Here is a 13,797-nt window from a genome sequence, read left to right as displayed (position 1 = left end):
GAGATTGCTTTTCTAACTTGTCAATTTAGATGCTTAAATGCATTGTGATATATATTTTTGAAAATTTCACTTATAATTTTTATTAAATATAGATAAACTACATGTCTTATGACAAAATGTGATATATGGTTATATGATAAATATCACATGTAATATTTTCGTATCTTTTATAAATTCTTATTTATATATAAAATATATGCAACTTATGCAATTTTTTATGTCCCATAAACAGAGCAGAACGTGTAAAATACAGAAAAGGAAGCAAAACCTTCACTCTAAACACGTTATCTCAACAGTCGCTGTTATCATTTGATTAGAGCATGAACTGCTTTAACAATGCTGTTTTCTTTTTTGATAGAGGCAGAGTCTCGCTCTGTCACCCAGGCTGCAGTGCAGTGGTGTGATCTTGGCTCACTGCGGTCTCCAAGTTCTGGGCTCAAGTGATCCTCCCACCTCAGCCTCCTAAGTAGCAAGGACCACAGGCGTGTGCCACCATGCCAGACTAATTTTCTATTTTTTGTAGAGAGGAGGTCTTGCTATGTTGCCCAGGCTGGTCTCAAACTCCTGGCCTCAAGCAATCTTCCTGCCTTGGCCTCCTGAGTTGCTGGGACCACAGGCATGAGACACTGTGGCCTGCCAACGATACTATTGGTATTTTAAATTTATTATTAGGAAAATTGCTTATGTATTTTTTCAGGGAAGTCTCTTTAACGATAACTTGTGCTTCCAGCCTTTGGCTCAGCATATGTGTTGAGTCCTTCTGCCTGCCAGGCCCTGTGGGCCTGGGCTCTGGGACCAGGCGGATGAGGTCCCAGCAGGGAGGTGGGGCAGGTGGTGCCTTGGGTGCTAGGGAGGGCATCTGAGTGCTGTGGCTTCAGTCATGGGGTAGGGGTGGGGGTGTCTAGGGATTGCATTTGGGCGGAGGGGACAGCCAGGGCAGAGCCCCCTGGAGTAGACTAGTGTATGAGGGCTAGAAGGCCCAGGGGGCCATGAGGATGAGGGTGGGGGGAGTGCAGGGGTCTCCAGATGACTTCAGTATTTGTTATGAGTGACATGGGGCACCATGAATCATTTGAACAGGGAATGACGGGTGCGGTTGATGTTTCCTGTGGCCTTTCTGGCTGCTTGTTGATATGCTGTGAGGGCAGCAACAGAAGAGGAGGACACGGGTGGCGGCTGGAGGGCCTGGCTGTGGCAGGAGGACCTGAGTGGAGCCGGGGCCCTGAGGGCTGCAGAGGCCGGGAGGCTGTGGTGCAGAGGCCGGGAGGCTGTGGGTGCAGGGTGCTGCTACAGGCCCGCTCGGGTGTGATGTCCACGAGACACTGAGCAGACAGCTGCAAGCCAGAAGTCAGGCAGAGCAAGGCTCTGGTTGTCCTAGGCACGGGGGGACTGTCATGCCCTAAGCATTCCGGTTTTTAATGTGACAGATTAACTTGCTCCCAGGGCTGAGGCTTTGGCAGCTGCAGGGGTAAAGAGGAGGAATCTGTGGGCAGGTGTGGCTGAGGGCAGGGAAGGAGCAGGTACAAGCTGAGGGTTTAGGAGCGGGAGACAGGTAGCGTGGCCGAAGTGTTTCCAGCAAGCTGGTGACAAATCTGTCAATGAAATTGTGAAGATAGAAAAAGAAATGTGTGTGAGTTTTGCTGTTACACCTCAAAGTGCAAACGTTACGGCCACAGTGCATGATACGCACTTAGTGAAGATGGCAGAGGCATGGAATTTGCGGGTGGAAGACGTGAGTGGAAGTAGGTTCCCATGGTGGCAGTCAGGTAGCACCTGTGGGTTTCAGAGGCCCACTGGGGGTCTTGGAGCATCGTCCATGGTTCAGAGGCCCTGCTGAGGTCGCATCTCTGTGCCTGCTCCACAGATGTATAATTTCACCAGTTTCACTGTGAGCCTCAACGAGCTGGAGACAGGCATGGAGAAGACCCTGCCGCCTACGGACTGCCGCCTGCGCCCTGACATCCGCGGCATGGAGAATGGCAACATGGGTGCGTCCCTGCAGTCAGAGGAGGGAGCTGGGGCCAAGGGCGCCCTGGCTAGGGTGGGAGAGCACAAAGCACTCGGTGGCAGAAGCCAGGCTCTCCCCTAAAAGGGGAGCCTGGTCCCTCTCCCTAAACAAACAGGCAGGCTGCAGGCCTTCCAGCTAGGCTTCTCAGACCATCTGCGGTGATGAGCTTTAAAGATCTCTTGCCTGCCTCAGACCAAACCTTTTGTAAATAAATTAAAATTACATTACTAGAAAATGAAATGAAAAAGAATACATACAGGCTGGGCGCGGTGGCTCACGCCTGTAATCCCTGCACTTTGGGAGGCCGAGGCGGGCGGATCACGAGGTCAGGAGATCGAGACCATCCTGGCTAACACGGTGAAACCCCGTCTCTACTAAAATACAAAAAATTAGCCGGGCGCGGTGGCGGGCGCCTGTAGTCCCAGCTACTCGGGAGGCTGAGGCAGGAAAATGGCGCGAACCCGGGAGGCGGAGCTTGCAGTGAGCTGAGATGGTGTCACTGCACTCCAGCCTGGGCGACAGAGTGAAGACTCCGCCTCAAAAAAAAAAAAAAAAAAAAAAAAAAAAAGAAAAAGAATACATACAAAGTACAAGTCCTAGGCCAGGCGCGGTGGCTCACGCCTGTAATCCCAGCACTTTGGGAGGCCAAGGCTGGTGGATCACCTGAGGTCAGGAGTTCGAAACCAGCCTGGCCAACATGGCGAAACCCTATCTCTACTAAAAATACAAAAAATTAGGCAGGCACGGTGGTGTCCAACTGTAATCCCAGCTTCTTGGGAGGCTGAGGCACAAGAATCACTTGAACCCAGGAGGTGGAGGTGACAGTGAGCCGAGATTGTGCCACTGCGCTCCAGCCAGGACGACAGAGCGAGACCCTGTCTCATAAACAACAACAAAAAACACAGTAAAAACGAAGTGCAAGTTCCTCATTTTTTATTATTAAACAAAAGTTAAGATTACATTTTGAAAACTGCAGGTGTTCCACCGTGAGGATCCGTGTAGCCCTCAGTGCAGTCACTGGCCCGTGTGTGGCGTATCCTGCAGCCTCACACTCTCCCGGTGGGCTCTGCATGCAGCATTCATCTGTAACGTGGCTGATGAACAACTGTCTCTCTCACTCACTCATCTCGATGGAATCTGCAGGGAACCTCCTGGCTGAGGAGGCATATCTAAAGTGTCCTGGGTTTTGAGTTAGTGATGTTTCATTTATTTATTTTTAGAGTCGGGATCTCACTCTGTCGCCCAGGCTGGAGTAAGGTGGTGCGATATTGGCTCACTGCAGCCTCAACCTCCCAGGTTCAAGCGATCCTCCTGCCTCAGCCTCCCAAGTAGCTGGGGCTACAAGTGCATGCCACCATACCTGGCTAATTTTTGCAAGTTGTTTTTTAGAGTCTTGCTGTGTCCCCCAGGCTGGAGTGCAGTGGCACGATTTCGGCTCACTGCAAGCTCCGCCTTCTGGGTTCAGGCTGTTCTCCTGCCTAAGCCTCCCGAGTAGCTGGGACTACAGGCACCCACCACCACGCCTGACTGATGTTTTATATATTTTAATAGAGATGGGGTTTCACCGTGTTAGCCAGGATGGTCTCAATCTCCTGACCTCACAATCCCCCCGCCTCGGCTTCCCAAAGTGCTGGGATTATAGATGTGAGCCACTTCGCCCGGCCAGGGTTTTTTTTTTTGTTTTTTTTTTTGCTCAGGCTGGAGTGCAATGGTGTGATCTCGGCTCACTGCAACGTCCGCCTCACAGATTCAAGAGATTCTCCTGCCTCAGCCTCCCGAGTAGCTGGGTTTACAGGTACCTGCTACTACGCCCAGCTAATTTTCGTATTTTTAGTAGAGGCAGGGTTTCACCATGTTGGCCAGCCTGGTTTCAAACTCCTGACCTCAGGTGATCTACCCGCCTTGGCCTCCCAAGGTGCTGGGATTACACTGCACCTGGCCTAATTTTTGTATTTTTTATAGAGATGGAGTTTTGCCATGTTGCCCAGGCTGGTCTCCAGCTCTTGGGTTCGAGCGATCCGCCTACCTCAGCCCTTGGAAGTGCTGGGACGCAGGCATGAGCCACCGCACCTGGCTTGAATTAGTGATGTGTTCGGAGAGAAACCCAGCTCACGAGGAGTGTAACTTGGGAAGGGATGTAACTTCTCATGCTTTGTATTCAGAATATATGCCCAGTCCTTCACAGAAGCCACATGGCAGTTACCCTGGAAGGTTAAGGCTAAATGGAGCTCGTCTTTGGTTGAAAGATGGGCTCTGATTTGCACAGCCCATGGTGGGGCTGGCTTCCCGTCCTGAGCGCCTGCTTACACACTAGGGCATCAGGTGGTGCTCAGGCCCTGCCTGTCCTTCAGACTCCTGCACCCGCAGACTTTGAGTCGCGCTGTCGTAGAACGTGCAGCACACGCAGCCCCCCCACTCTGCTCAGCTCCATTTGGGAAGGGCCCCGTTGGCGCACTGGCAGCTGGCCTCGGCAGTTGTGATTGTGTTTGGTTTCCCAATCAGAAAAGCTGTTGTCTGTGGCATTCCAGCCACAGTGAGACATGCCATCTAGAGATCTAGGTGCACGGGGGGTGGCAGGGTACGGTTCTGAGGTCTCTGTCTAACCTAAACTGTTTGTTTCTATCCTAGATCTGGCCAGCCAGGAGAAGGAGCGGCTGGAGGAGAAACAGAGAGAAGCGCGGAGGGAGCGGGCCAGGGAGGAGGCGGAGTGGCAGACGAGGTGAGTAGGTGGTAGCCACGCAGGCTGGGGCAGCAAGGAGTGAGGAGGCCCCACACACACCTGGGGACAGCCAGGAGGCCCCACACACATCTGGGGATGGTGGGGAGCACCTTCTCTCACCCCCACACCCCTGTGGCTGGACAGTTGCTGTTCCATGGCTCCATTAAGGTAGTGACACCAGTGGTTGCCCCTGACCCATGTGGTTCCCACTGCCCAGGTGAGAGCCCATCCCAACTTAGTGCACACTTTGCCGAGACCATCCGGCTGGGGGTGGCCTGTGCAGAGCGCCTGTCACCTCAGACCTGGGCCTACTGCCGGGCCTCATGGTGTGTTGGCCCAAAGCTTTCTTCTCAACTGTGGCAAAGTTAAAGAGAAAATGTTGCCTGAATGTGGCTGCTCCCTTTAGGAAAATACAGCTGGTGAGTGTTGAGGTCCCCCAGGGCCACAGCCCCTGTGGGTCGGGAGGTGGCACCGTGTGGAGGCCGCGCCTGTCACACCAATACCACATCTTCCTGTCAGCGCCACTCAGGCTGATCTTCACACTGTGACCTGGAAAGGTTTTGTGAAAATTAAATCCCGTGTGCTGTGCCGTGGCATCTGTGCACACAGAGGCTGGGACGATGGCGTGGGCCCGCGTGGGTCTCACAGAAGCATCAGCTGCCAGGACATGATTCCTGTTTCTGTAACTGTCCTAAGCTGGCTGTAGTTTATTCTATAATAGTCATAAGAGAAAAGAACCATCGAATAAGGATTCAATCAGTAATGTACTGTAATAAGTATAATTTTAAATGTATTTATAAGTAAAAGGTTTTAGTTCGTTAGAACAATCTTTGGGTATTTGTGAAGCATCTTAATTCTGTTAGGCCACCTACTTGGTAGGATTCATTTTCAAGGCCCAATAACAATGGTATCCAGTGATTTACTTGTGGCTGGCATTTTGAAACCAATTCTCACTGTTTGGGCTTCCAATTTAATTTAATACTAGGCTTTGAATGGTTTGATATTTGGAATTTGCCCTTAATCCAGAGAAAAATCAGCTTTAAAATAGTTAACCTTTCCTCATTGTTTTGTTTTGTTTTGTTTTGTTTTTGAGACGGAGTCTCACTCTGTCGCCCAGGTTGGAGTGCAGTGGCGCAGTCTTGGCTCACTGCAAGCTCCGCCTCCTGGGTTCATGCCTTTCTCCTGCCTCAGCCTCCCGAATAGCTGGTATTACAGGCATGAGCCACCACGCCCAGCTAATTTTTTGTATTTTTAGTAGAGACGGGGTTTCACTGTGGTCTCGATCTCCTGACCTCATGATCCGCCCGCCTCGGCCTCCCAAAGTGCTGGGATTACAGGCGTGAGCCACTGTGCCCGGCCTCTTCATTGTTTTTTTAAAGTGTTAAAAAACATAATGTGAAAATAATGATCTTTTATCCTTTGAAGAAAATGTCTTCTCCTTTGTGAGTGCCGCCCCCCCACCCCACCCCCAACACTAAGGACACCCCTTGGGCCCTGAGTGCCAGTTGGGCACTGTGGATGGCAGCTGAACCAGCCCCAAGGACTCCCCTTGGGCCCTGAGTGCCAACTGGGCGCTGCGGATGGCGGCTGAGCCAGCCCCAACACCCGGGCCCTGTGCTACCTTCTCTTTGCCTATAATGTCTTCCTTTGTCCTCAATTAAAAAATCAAATACTTGGTTTGCTTCAAATGAAAGCAAATATGAACAGTGTAACTGCTTTTGCCTTGAAAAGGGAGAGGCATTATTTAGGCTCCAGCAACTTCTCTGATAAGCACCCAGTGTGAGGATTTTGTGTTGAGTTAAACCCTCCAGATTTTGTTGGGAAGTGAAATGGACATGGGTGGCTGCATATCTTTAGGTTCCAGCATTCACGTGACCACAGGATCAGTAATCCTCCATTGAGGTTGTTACCCTGGGCTGCATTTTAAAACCCATGGTACTGTGATGGTGCTGAATTGGGGGAACACACTCCTGCCCCCAGAGCAGGGCTGCGTTTTCCTTTTGGGCTGAGCATCTTCTGACCCCTCCCTTGTGTCTGGCAGGTGGTTCTACCCAGGCAATAACCCCTACACTGGGACCCCCGACTGGTTGTATGCAGGGGATTACTTTGAGCGGAATTTCTCCGACTGCCCAGATATCTACTGAGGGCCTGGAGGGGCCTGGGGCCCGGGACCGGAGGCTGACGAGGCTGGACTTCCTCGAGTGGCCACTCTGAGCCTCGTCACAGCAGAAACCAACTTTTCTAACGACTGTGTTCGCGGCGACAGCACCGTCCCTGATCAAGGATGTAATTCTAATTCACTGTTGATTACCAAACATTTCACTCTGCTGTGCCGTCTCTTCATAAAGCTTCACTTGGGATCATCGTCTTCATTAAGGTTTCAACAGGGAAATTCTTCACAGCGCCCTTGTATGTGGCAGAAATCAGCTGGGGCTTGTTTAGCTTCCAGCTCACTCTCAGTCATAGAATGTGTAGCTAAGGGAAGTAGTGGGAAGGGGTTCATGTTCTCCTTACAATGCAGTGGCAGAAGGTTCCGAAAGTCTTTTAAACCCGAACCAGTGGGGAAAGATGGATCTTGAAAATAATCCTGCAGAGAGCTTGATAAAGGCCAGGGGTTGCCTTCTAAATTATGGTAATACAGAAGTGAAGAGTTTCAGAGCATCAGATTGAGTGAACAGTTGTCAGATTCTGTATTTTTTAACAATCTTCAATAATGTAAAGATTACTTTTAAAATATTTAAGTTAAAACTACTTGAATAGTATTTTGCTGAAGAGCAAGATATGCATTAATCACCGGTTTTATACTGTCCAAAATGAAGCATCACCGTGACAACCCAGAGTGGGCAGAAGCATCAAGAGCATGACAGGAAATCCCAAGACTGCTCCCGCCTCAGAGGCGTCCTGGCTCCAACTTGCGTGCCCTGTCGTCAGTGAGGCCTGGCTGTCACCGCACACCATGTCCATGTCTTCAGGGGGTTCATTTCTTTTTACACGTCGCGTGTACCCATAGCACTCTTGTGTTTCTGTTTTCCCAGTATGCATGTTTAAAATAGAAGTGACAAGAATCACATCCGGTTGTGTGCTGTGGGACGGTCAGAGGCAGAATCTACTTACAGTGGTGTAATTAAAGTTATTTAACCAAAAATAGGTATGTGTCCATCTCAGCATTCACCTTTATCAAGTGACTGATTTTCTTTCTTTTTTTTTTCTTTTTTTTGAGATGGAGTTTCGTTCTTGTTGCCCAGGCTGGAGTGCAATGGCACGATCTCGGCTCACCGCAACCTCCGCCTCCTGGGTTCAAGCGATTCTCCTGCCTCAGCCTCCCGAGTAGCTGGGATTACAGGCATGCGCCACCACGCCTGGCTAATTTTGTATTTTTAGTAGACATGGGGTTTCACCATGTTAGGCTGGTCTCGAACTCCCAACCTCAAGTAATCTGCCTCAACCTCCCAAAGTGCTAGGATTACAGGCATGAGCCACTGCGCCTGGCCGTGACTGATTTTCTTTATGTAGAATTGTCAACACGAGAGATCACAGTGGAGCACTTTGAATGAAGGACTGTCGGTTGTGTGCATGCACACACACTCAACGCACAGCTGCTTGGAGTCCAGGTTACTAAGGCCGGCACTTCTGAATGACAGGTGCCACCTGCGTGTGTCTTGGTTTCCACACCACACCTGTGATGGAAGCACTTCTAGAAGTGAACATGTGTTTTGAAAGCTTGATTTTGTAGCTTTGGAAGCTGGAAGCGATGGTGTTTGGTGCCAAGTCCTGTGTGGCTTTGGAAGCTGGAAGCGATGGTGTTTGGTGCTGAGTCCTGTGTGGCTTTGGAAGTTGGAAGCAGTGGTGTTCGGTGCCGAGTCCTGTGTCATCCTTGGGACCTGCGAGCTCCGTACCAGCCACTCAGAAGTGTCTGAACAGAAGCACTTGGTGACTTGTAACTGGGTCTGAGGATTTAGGATTGTGGCATTTTTCAAAGAGGAGACTTGGAAATCCCCAATGGCTGGAAGGTGGAGCCCATGTGCCTCTGGTGGAGGGCTACCTGCTTTTCCACACCGCGGCTGTGAACCAGCTCATTCTCCAAGAAAGATTAAAAGCTGAGAACATCCAAAGGTGAGACTCAGACACATTGAAAGTGACTGCATTTAGGGAAGTTTAACGACTTCTTACTGATCGTTCCAATTCTTACTGGTTAAGATAATTTGCCAACAGGTTTGTTTCCAAGTCCTCTCCCAGCACCAGGCTCCTGGTATTTCAGGGGCTCGTTGGCTGCATAGATATAGCCCCTCTTCTGCTGCCCCTGAGCACAGACACCAAACCAGAGGTGGAGGAAGAACGGTAGGAAGGCTGATTGCAAAGGCAGCTGTGTGTCAAAGGTTATTTTAACTTTTTATTATTTGTTATTGTTTCTGCAAATGCTAACACGTAAACTATGACCTAACTTTTGTCACCTTTGATATCTATTGAATGTTAAACATCTCTATTTAATAAAGATGGCCAGCACTTAATGTGTGCAAAGTGATGGCCTTCTCGTGGGCCACGTGTTTGAGTGTGAGTATGGCCTTGACCAAGGGTCTTGGTGCTTGATTCACTTTTAGAGATAGGGTCAGTTGCCCAGGCTTGAGTGCAGTGGTGCAATCATAGCTCATTGCAGCCTCGGCTTCCTGGGCTCAAGCGGTCCTCTAGCCTCAGCCTCCCAAGTAGCTAGGACCATAGTCGCATGCCACCAAACCCAGCTATTTAAAAAAAAAATTTGTAGAGACAGGATCTCACTGTGTTGCCCAAGCTGGCCTTGAACTCCTGGGCTCAAGCAGTCTTCCTGCCTCAGCCTCCCAAAGTGCTAGGATTACAGGTGTGAGCTACTGTACCAGGACCTTGGTTCTTTTAAAATTAATCTTGTCATGTAGGATGTCCTTACAGAATGAAAAACCTAGCAAGTTTATTCCCCAACAGAACCTAATACCTTGATTGGATTCTATTGCTAATTGAAATTAGAATTCATTTCCATGGTCATTGGTTCAGGGTATATGTATTGTGAGCTGCTGGAGACAGAATGGTGAACAGGCGTGCCTCCCGGAGAGCTGTATGTGAAGCACACGTTGGCATCGCTGCTCACCAGGCTCACCCGGGATGATGGTGTGGATCTGAGTCGCTAGCCACATGCGACATCTGCCCTGCCCTAGTGTCCGAGGCCGGTGAGGGGTCAGGTGTCACCAGCACCTGTAGCCTTCTCACTGGGCGAGGCTGGGGTTGTGGGAAGTGGGGGCAGCCGGCTCTGGTCCCGGGCCCTGATGGGCATCCAGCGTTTTGCTGATGCAGGCTTCCCTGAGGCCAGACCCTCCAGAGACTGCTGTCTGGGCGGAGATTGAGCCAGCGTCCCAGAGGCCTTGATCGTGGGGAGGCGCCTGTGTGCGCCATGTGTTTCCCAGCCTCCATTGGCAAGTGGGAAAGCTGGCACAGAAGAGCAGTGCCTGCAGGTGCCCCCGGTCACCACCACCGCTCCCAGACACCATCTCCAGAACTCACGGCATGTGTGCTGGTTGGAGGGTCAGGGCTACAACTCTGCTCACAAGCAGTCTGCTGCAGGGGACGCCAATGTCAGACCCAGCAGGGCCCAGCACTTGAAGTGCCACATGCCACCCTGGTGGCCTCCGGGCACCCCACTGTCCACGTGTCTGAGCATGGAGCTGTCCATCTGGGGCACTGGCCTTAAACACCAAGGACCTGCCACGGTTTGCCAGACACATCCGAACACAAGGTCAGGAGGTTCGAACAGGACGAGAGAAATTCCTGGTGGCCTCCTCATAAGGCGTCCTGCGTCCTGCTCTTTGGGGAAAATTTCTCCCCAGCAGAAATGGGGATTTACAAGTTTTAAAGGTTCTTGTCATTTCCGTGAAGGAAAACAAAGCAAAGACAGTTACAAGTTCCGATGAGCTTCCCACTGTGCTGGGCGACAGAGTTCACAGGGCGTGGGCAAGGGGCACAGCTGGACCCAGAGGAGAGTTCGATCCATCCGAGGGAAGTCATGATGGTCCCAGTTTTCTCTGATGGGCACGTCTGGACTTCCCTGTGTGTAAAGTGGGCACAAAAGACGGGGCCCCTGCGGTGGCCGAGAACTTGGCTGTGGCTCCTGCTGCTCGCCAGGCAGCGTGGGAGCTGGGTCTCCCTCAGGACCCCTCAAAAGATGTCCCTCACCGTCCTCTACAGGCTGATGTAAAATTTCTGGGAGGCAAAAGCCACGTTTGCCAATTCTGGGTACGAAGTTCACTTTGCAGTCGGTCCTTCGCTTGGTGAGCTTTGGGAGCCAGGCTGCTGTGGCCAGATGTTTAGAAGCGCGATGGTGGCTCTGCAGAGGGCGATGGCATGCAGCCGGGCGCTCCTGTTGCCCACGCCTCCCAGGCCCTCACCCCTCACCATGCCTGCGCCCAGCTGCTCCTCCAGCGCCATTCATCCCAGCAGGCAGCATGGACACGGCAGCTGAGAAAAGATGCCAGCAGAACGCGCTTATTTTATAATATTTAATAACTCAGTGCCAATCTGCATTAACACAGTCATCCTCAGGTTTTTCAGAGGGCTGTGTACACATCTGTGAGAATAAATGTTAGCCTCTAAGTTTTGAATGAAGATTCTCTGAAGACGGGCAGCCGGTGACCTTTGTTTTACATTGAGCAATTTTTCACCATCTCAGCCGCTCTGGCCATTTTGAAAAGGGCTACAAATCTGCTATGCATGAGTCCTCATGCCCAGTTATCAGATGTTTGGACCGTGTGTTCCTGAGGATTGGCCAAGCAAATGCTCATTTTCAAAAACTGCCCTGTGGGGAGGAGACTGGGGAACACTCGTGAGACCTGTTGGGTGGCACATGCAAGGGGTGGAGCGCCCAGGTTCTCCAAGCAGCAGGAGGCTCTGATGGACCCCCCTCCGCTGGCAGGGGGAGGCTACTGCTAGAAGCAGCGAAGTGCCTGGTGCCACAGGTTTCAGCTGCCTGCCTTCTGCCGTAAGTGGCTCCAGCACCTCTGTGCTTTTCAGGAGTGTGAGCTGAGCAGACACGGTCATCCCAGTGGTCACTGTGGCTGGGGCAGAGGGACACACGGTCCATGAGACGTCCATGCTCTCGGAATGCTCCAGGTGTGTGGCTGTGGGGCTCCACCATCATTGCCTGAGCCTGGAGCCAGAGGCTCATCCCACACCGCCTGGTCTGCCCCACAGAGCATCAGCGCCATGTCAGATGGGGAGAGCAGCTCTTACCAGAAACCAAGCCTGCCACCCCACTGACGCTGACTTCCTGCCCTGCAGAACTGTGCGAAATTAGTTTCTGTTCTTTGTAAACTGCCTGGTCAGTGGTGGTGGTGTGGCAGCACAGATGGACCGATGGTGGACCTCGATGCAAATGGCGGACTCTGGGTGCTGACCTGGTGTCGGTGCAGCTCACCGAACACCCAGGGGAACCAGAACTGTTCACCCTCTGCTCAGTTGTGACTTGTCTTAGACATTTTTAAAATGTTAAAAAAAAAAGAAAAGAAACGCAAGGCGTGGTGGCTCACACCTGTAATTCCAGCACTTTGGGAGGTCGAGGTGGGTGGATCGCTCAAGCTCAGGAGTTCGAGACCAGCTTGGCCAACATGGTGAAACCCCATCTCTAATAAAAATACAAAAATTAGCTGGGCCTGGTGGCGTGCACCTGTAATCCCAGCTACTCAGGAGGCTGAGGTGGGAGAACTGCTTGAACCCGGGAGGCGGAGGCTGCAGTGAGCTGAGATCAAGCCACTGCACTCCAGCCTAGGGGATAGAGTAAGACTCCATCTCAAAAAAAAAAAAAAAAAAAGTTTAAAAAACCCTACCCCTGCCTAACGCTTTTCCCAAGTAGCCGTGCCATTGGCGTTCCCAACTTTGCCTGGCACCTTCTGTCGTTTGCTTTTAGCCCCAGCAGGTGTATTTCATTGGCATTTCTCTCATGAATAATGGTGTGGAGCAGCTTGCCACGGTGCCTTTGCCGCCTGTGACCTCTTGGGTGAAACATCCGGCGGTGTCTTCTGCTGACATGGAGGCGCAGCCCAGGCTTTCACCCGAGGAGCCTACAGCACATGGACAGCGTCAGGGTGTGCTTTCTTCACAGTTTGGGGCTTTCACCCCAGGAGCCTGCAGCACGTGGAGCGCGTCAGGGTGTGCTTTCTTCACAGTTTGGGGCTTTCTTGGGACAGGGTCTCGCTCTGTCACCCAGGCTGGAGTGCAGTGGTGCCATCACGGCTCACATCACGGCTCACTGCGGCCTTGACCTTCACGTCAGCCTCCCAAGTAGCTGAGACTACAGGCGTGCACCGCCACGCCTGGCTCTTGTTTCATTTGTCTTTTTGTAAAGACGGGGTCTCACTGTCTTGGTTAAGCTGGTCTTGAACTCCTGGGCTTCGAGGGACCCTCTCACTTTGGCCTCCCAAAGTGCTGGGATTACAGGTGTGAGCCATCGTGCAAGTCCAGGGCTTGTTTTTTTTTTTTTGTTTTTTTTTTTTTTGTTTTTTTGTTTTGCTAAACAGGATGAATAGAAATCTCCTTTAGGGGATCTCTTAATCCAAATCCTTGAGTTGAATGCGTGTGTCCCGGTGAGGCTGCTCCTCTAGATGCTGCAGGCATTTTGCAGACATCCTACCAACTGCCATCAGCGACCAATTAGATAGCGACAGCTGTGCCTGTCACACGGCCCTTCCAACCTTGCGTGTGCTTCAAGTCCGAGATTCCAACCTTGCGTGTGCTTCAAGTCCGAGATTCCAACCTTGCGTGTGCTTCAAGTCCGAGATTCCAACCTTGCGTGTGCTTCAAGTCCGAGATTCCTGACAGAAAGCAGCGTGTGCCCCCACCCACTCCGTGGCCACAGCTGGAGTCCTGGGCTGCTGGGTGCTCCAGGTGCCACACCCCACACACGCATAGAGCCCGTGCGCTGGCAGCGGGCACCCACAGTGGCCTCTGCAATGCCTGTCTGGCTGCGGCTTGTTTCCTCACTGCGGCGTGCTCATAGGAATGTGCGAATTTCACTTGAAGTGTAGGTAAAGAGTTCTGGGGTTTTTTGTTTGTTTTG

The 13,797-nt window shown here is 51.5% G+C and overlaps 3 protein-coding genes across 5 annotated transcripts in view; 2 read left to right on the top strand and 1 right to left on the bottom strand.

Moving 5' to 3' along the window:
• The window catches only part of OSBPL2 (oxysterol binding protein like 2), a 59,640-nt gene extending 50,405 nt beyond the window's left edge, over window positions 1-9,235 (top strand). For both annotated transcript variants that reach the window (XM_050745094.1, XM_050745095.1), the window contains exons 12-14: window positions 1,865-1,988; window positions 4,637-4,727; window positions 6,769-9,235. In XM_050745094.1, coding sequence (XP_050601051.1) covers window positions 1,865-1,988; window positions 4,637-4,727; window positions 6,769-6,871 — 318 coding nt within the window. In that variant the 3' untranslated portion in view covers window positions 6,872-9,235. The remainder of the gene's footprint in view (window positions 1-1,864; window positions 1,989-4,636; window positions 4,728-6,768) is intronic.
• PSMA7 (proteasome 20S subunit alpha 7) overlaps window positions 1-13,797 on the bottom strand; it is a 189,055-nt gene that overhangs the window by 152,458 nt on the left and 22,800 nt on the right. Inside the window, exon 1 of one of the 2 annotated variants that reach the window (XM_050745112.1) lies at window positions 3,615-3,624. The exons of the other annotated variant lie outside the window; for it this stretch is intronic. The gene's annotated coding sequence lies outside the window, so the exon portion shown is untranslated. Of the gene's footprint in view, window positions 1-3,614; window positions 3,625-13,797 lie in introns of those variants that run through there. 2 annotated transcript variants of the gene reach the window in all.
• Window positions 1-13,797, top strand: part of ADRM1 (ADRM1 26S proteasome ubiquitin receptor) — an 83,453-nt gene that overhangs the window by 61,483 nt on the left and 8,173 nt on the right. The window lies entirely within an intron of this gene.

The sequence above is a fragment of the Macaca thibetana genome, chromosome 10 (genome assembly GCF_024542745.1).
Source record: "Macaca thibetana thibetana isolate TM-01 chromosome 10, ASM2454274v1, whole genome shotgun sequence".
Lineage (NCBI taxonomy): Eukaryota > Metazoa > Chordata > Mammalia > Primates > Cercopithecidae > Macaca > Macaca thibetana.
Note: the sequence above shows the minus strand (reverse complement) of the source record. Positions and strands in the feature narration are given on the sequence as shown.